Genomic DNA, 5,685 nt, shown 5'->3' on the forward strand with positions numbered 1-5,685 from the left:
CTATCAGGAAAAATATTTATTTTGGGACTATGCTTGTAAACTACGTTGTAGCACAAGGGCTAGCAACATATAATTAATTTTTCAAAATAATACAAAGTTTATTTCTTGAAAAAATTGAATTATATAAAAAAAAATTATATTTTAATTGTGGAAACTATTATGCTGATGTGATATGATGGCTAAAACGCTTGCAAGAGGAATGGATTTAGGTAGATAAATATATTTTGATTAAAAAAACTAACCTCAGAAAACATGACTTGATGGGAAATGCCTCGAAAGTAGCTGGCAGCCTGGCATGTTTATGCAACTACGTCGTTGCGCAAAGACAATCTCACGACAAAACTCGGGAAATAAGCGTTTGTAAAAAAAAGGATTTGAACAAGGAATATACATTATATGTTGATCCAAGAACGACAAGTTTGGCACATTATGGTGATTGCAACAGAACAATAGAATCCTCCATGCAAATCCTGACAGTGGACCAATCTAACCAATTACTTTAGCATTTGTTTTACCACCAACATTTACTATTTGGTTTGTTTCATATTGTGAATAAATATTCAGTTTGACAGATTTCAATAGGACGGGGACAAATATCAACTCAGCTGACACCGCAATATTTGCTGATTGATATTCTGCAGGCATCTTGTGTAACCACAAAATTATGTAAGATAGTAAATTCTATGCAACTATGATTTTCTTTTAACTCGGTCCAACGTAGAATATTATTGTCTTAGCATCGTGGTTCCAAGTACTACCGTATAGGAGTTTTAACCGTTACACCTGTTGTGGTGATCGTGGGGTTCGTCTGGTAACCACGGAGACGAGGGCGAGATGATATTGTGGGGTTTTCCGGAGAGGGGGGTGGTGGTAAAGTTTCATTTTTGTTTTTCTTTGATTGCATCCTCTTTGCTCTTGTTGAATTAACCCCGAGTGGCAACTTGGTGTTATTGAAATATGGCACAGTTCAAGTTTGATCATCAGCTTATTAGGCCAGTCTCTTGAAACACACTTCAATGAGACTGTTTCTATCAACACTCTAAGACGAGGCTCGTGCGAACAGGCACCACAAAAGGGCATGTTTTCATCCTCCAAATTATTAACCTGGCATCGATGTGATGAAGTATTTTAAGATCTGAACTAGCTAAAAACATTATACAAAAGGAAAAATCTCTATATAATGTAACTTGTTAACAAACAAAAGATGCACAGATATACCTTTTGTTTATGAGTTTGGTTCTGGAAATATATATTTTTGCAATTATGAATCGACGAATTTTTAAATCTACATCTAGGATCTGCATCCATGTATTACAAGTTCCAAGTTTTCAACCTGTATCAGGAATCCACCATTCAGTCAATAGTGGATTTATCCAAAAATTCTTCCTCTGCGTTGTTAAAATTGAAATCTTTGCTTGAACCAAGTGGGTTTCTCCTCTGCGCGAGATGGCCTTAAATATCACTTTTCGCCTCGAAAGCAGGATATTTGTATTGATTTTTACAATTTTGGTCGGTGTCATTTTTGCAATTTTACGAGGTGACATTGACGTGATATCTATACGATGTCTAGCATTGATGTGTGGAATGTCACATCAACACTACAATGAAAAAAAACTAAAAATATCATAAATTGATCAATATATTGATCCAACAACATAAATGAACAAAATAATAAAATGATCAAAATTCTAGTTTGTAAACATGATCGATTTGTTTGCAATTATTGTCCCTATTACTCCACAAAATCCAATGATAAAACCAAGTCCCATGGAGAGATAAAATCCCCTAGAAATAAATGAATCATCTTCATGCTCCGAACTCGGGGATCCCTTTCCATCATCAATGAAGTTTGGATCTCTGTGTGGTTCATGATCTCCGGGGCATGATTTATTGAGTATAGGACGTCCACAGAGTAAAGAATTCCCAATATAAGATGATACGGGAAAGTGCGAATTTGGTGGTATTATTCCAGACAAGTTGTTGTAGGACAAGTTCAAAAATCCGAGAACGCTCAAATTCCAAATGCTAGGTGGAATACCACCAGAAAGGTGGTTTCCTGAGAGATCGAGAATATCCAAGAAGCTCATGCGACCAATATGCTGAGGAATAGAGCCTGTCAAGTTGTTTCTTGCAAGATTCAATCCAATCAAGCCTGTTAGTTCTGTGATTTCAGACGGAATGCTACCGCCTAAATTATTGTTTGAGAGATCAATAAGACTAACAAGTGTTAAACCATTTACAAACTTGCGCTCCTGTCCTTTCCACATGAAATACACACCATCCAAGAGGCCACGATATGCTGAGAAGGCATCATCGTCTGGATTTTTACGAGCCGTATCGCTTGAATAAAGTAAGGTAAAAGGAGTTGGTTTTTTAGCCATGGCCTTGAGAAAATGTATGCAGTTTGGTATAGCTCCAGAAATATTGTTTGAAGAAAGAGCCAAGACTTGGATTTTCTCTAGACTACAAATGCTTGAAGGTATGACTCCATAGAACTCGTTGGAACCCAGGCTTAGAACAAGCAAGCTTATAGAAAACTGAGTTCCAATCCAAGCTGGTATCTCACCGGTTAGCCTATTGTTTCCCAGATCAATCACTTCCAAACTATAGCAGTTCCTCATGGATGAGGGAATTCTTCCCGAAAAAGTATTATTTCGTAAATTCAACCACGATAACGATGACAACGACCCAAATGATTGTGGGATTTGCCCGGAAAAATTATTGTTGGCCAAATTAAGAAACTGTAATGAACTATAGTTTGCAAAACATTCCGGAAGTTGGCCGAAAAACAGGTTGTCTGACAGGTCTAGCAATCTCCATGTGCTGGTAAGGCATAGAAAGAACACTGGACCAATAATTCTGTTTGTTGATAGATCTAATACAGATCCTTCCCCATTATCAGGAACAAGTGCATAAGAATCCCAATTGATGATGGCAGTGGAGAATGTAATGTTGGGGAAAATGCCATGAATTTGGTTATTTGAGACATTCAGATAAACTAGTTTGGAAGCTAGATTACCTAACCATGTCGGAATGTTGTCTGTGATTTGGTTAAAGGAGATATCAAGAAACACTAACTTAGTCTGAAATCGAAGCCATTCCGGAAACTGTGGTCCTATGTTGCATCTGGAGAGACTCGCGGCTACTAGTTGAAAAGTTGGGATCCAATCAGGGCTACAATTTAAGGTGAACCGGGAGTTAGAAGACAACTCCAATAACTGTAACCTTGACAGATTGAAGAGATGGACCTCTGTGACTACCCCTTCTAACTGATTCGAACCAAGATACAAGACCTTCAGTTTCGACAGGCGTCCTATACTTTCTGTCAAAGGGCCATTGAACATATTTTTGTTAAGGAACAACACTTCCAGGTATGGAGATGTCGTTAGATCCGGTATAGCACCCGTAATATTGTTCGACGACAAATCTAGAGCAATCAAAAGAGGAATACTCAGGTACCCTTTTTCGATGAACCCATTCAATTTATTACTCCGGAGTGCTAGTCTAGTCAAGGATGAGAACCTTGAAAAATCAATCAATGATCCACTTATATTGTTGTAACTCAAGTCCAGATACTGCAAATTCTTTTCTAGAGGCCCAGACAAGTTCATCATCAGTTGGGAAAGCTGTGCGGTCAATTTGGTATGTTGCAGATTTAAGTACAACAAACTACTCATATTTCCAAGGAACTTAGGAATCCCACCATCAAAAGCATTTCTGGAGAGATCGAGATGTTCAAGGGACCTCAGGCTTTTAAAAGCACTCGAAATGGGACCGGTTATATTGTTTACCGAGAAATCAACAAAAGTTAGGCTACTGTTAAAGTGCAAGAACCAATTGAGTGTGGAAAATGAGAGATGATTTCGTGACAAGTCGAGGATAGCGAGAGGAGTTGAAGCATTGACAGTGGGTAGAGCAGAAGGGAGCACGTCTTGGAGGTCGGCATATCTCCAGTGCAATTCTTTAATGGAAGTTAATCCACTAATTGCTTGCAACCAATTTGTTGTTTCATTTATGAGAAATACACGGCTGAGATCAATATACTCCAATAAACCAAGACGGATTACCCAATCAAGACTTTCAGCGAAGAGAAAATTATAGCCAAGATCAAGATATACCAACTTGGAAAGGTTCCCAAAAGATTGGGGAACCGTTTCACCGAAATTAGCATTTGAAAGATTGAGATAACTCAACTGGTTGAGTGCACTAATGAACTCCGGGATAGCGGAAGACTCGAAATCATTGAGGCTGATATCCAGGTAAGTCAAGTGCTTCAAGTCAAGCAACGAAGGGCTAATCGTACCTTGTAGAGGAGCATTGCCATCAGATTCTGACGGACCTCTTAGACTCAATCGCACGACGTGATTAGTTCGGTTGTGGCATTGAACGCCTCTCCATTCGCAGCACTCCCTCATGTTTTCTCCAGTTCCCCAAGACAGAAGTCGGCCATATTCATCGACAAGCTCGTTTTTTAACTCAAGAAGGGCTCTCCTCTCACTATCTAAGCATCTGATCATATTTCCAGAAGCCATACTTAATGACACCAGAACAAGAAGATCAAAGATCTGAACTTTGATGGACATTACAGCAGTTGAGGATGTATTCAATCTCTGAATTGTGTGAATGAGATTTTTATTACATAAATCTTCGTGGTCTACTTTCTGGTATATATAGATAAGCTGGAATTTCGTACCATTGAAAGTGATACAGTTAGCATAATCTGATGAAATGTCTCTCTATATTTATTAGAAAAAATTTCCACACGCAAATTGACTCTCTAAATGTGTACATATTTATTGTAGCAAGAATATTATTTTGTATCCTTATCTCCTTTTTTTCCCAAAAAAAAAAAATAAATTCAAATAATAATATTAATAAATAAGAATGCTTTTATCTTCCTACCATAACAAGAAGAAATAAAAGTAATCAACGTGATTGTAGATTACTCTTTTAATTCGAACATTTACCTAGTACGCGTCGAATGAAGCAATAAAAAAATAATCATGTTTTGAAGTAGTAAATAAAGGGATTGGTTTTAATTGAAAATATTCATCAACTTAATCTCAAATCAAACATATGTACTACTACAACCTTAAATTATATAATCTATATATGGCTTAAATTAATTGCATAGCACTTAATTTATAAAATTTATTTGTAATATAAAATTCATGTAATGTAAAATAGAGTGTACAATAATATCAGTTAATTAAACGTTAAAGTTTGTTAAAATATAAGAAATATGTGATCTGGCTAAAAAAATTAAATTTATTTATAAAAAATGGTATATATAAAAATTTGTGAGTGGATCTAAGCTTCTGAAAACAAAGTAATTTGGATTATTCTCAATGCAATTCAATTTCAATAATTTAGAAATAATATCGAAAAATATATTATAAAAAGTAAAAACCAATAATAATTTAGATAGAAAAATTCTCTTAACTTTTTGAGAAATATAGTTTTTATAAATATAGTTAGATTTAAATTGAGAGTTAAAAAAAATCTGACCAAAAGGCCAACGCGGGTCAATAAAAAATATACGATTCATTTAAAATTTAATTAAATAAAAGAGATTTTGACTTTTTTAAATCGAGAAAAGGGAGTTGAATAGGTTAGTTAGATAAGATCATTAATTAGCTCGTTAAAAAAAATGAAAAGTGGGCCACTCTTCTACTTCTAATTTAT

At 35.8% G+C, this 5,685-nt stretch overlaps 1 protein-coding gene across 1 annotated transcript; it reads right to left on the reverse strand.

Moving 5' to 3' along the window:
• Positions 1 to 1,621: 1,621 nt before the first annotated feature.
• On the reverse strand, positions 1,622 to 4,684 carry LOC140826019 (receptor-like protein EIX2). The gene has a single exon (XM_073188105.1). It carries the CDS (start codon positions 4,581 to 4,583, stop codon positions 1,689 to 1,691), a length of 2,895 nt encoding a protein of 964 aa, XP_073044206.1. The 5' UTR covers positions 4,584 to 4,684; the 3' UTR covers positions 1,622 to 1,688.
• Between the last annotated feature and the right edge of the window lie 1,001 nt (positions 4,685 to 5,685).

This window comes from Primulina eburnea, chromosome 1, assembly GCF_022965805.1.
Source record: "Primulina eburnea isolate SZY01 chromosome 1, ASM2296580v1, whole genome shotgun sequence".
Lineage (NCBI taxonomy): Eukaryota > Viridiplantae > Streptophyta > Magnoliopsida > Lamiales > Gesneriaceae > Primulina > Primulina eburnea.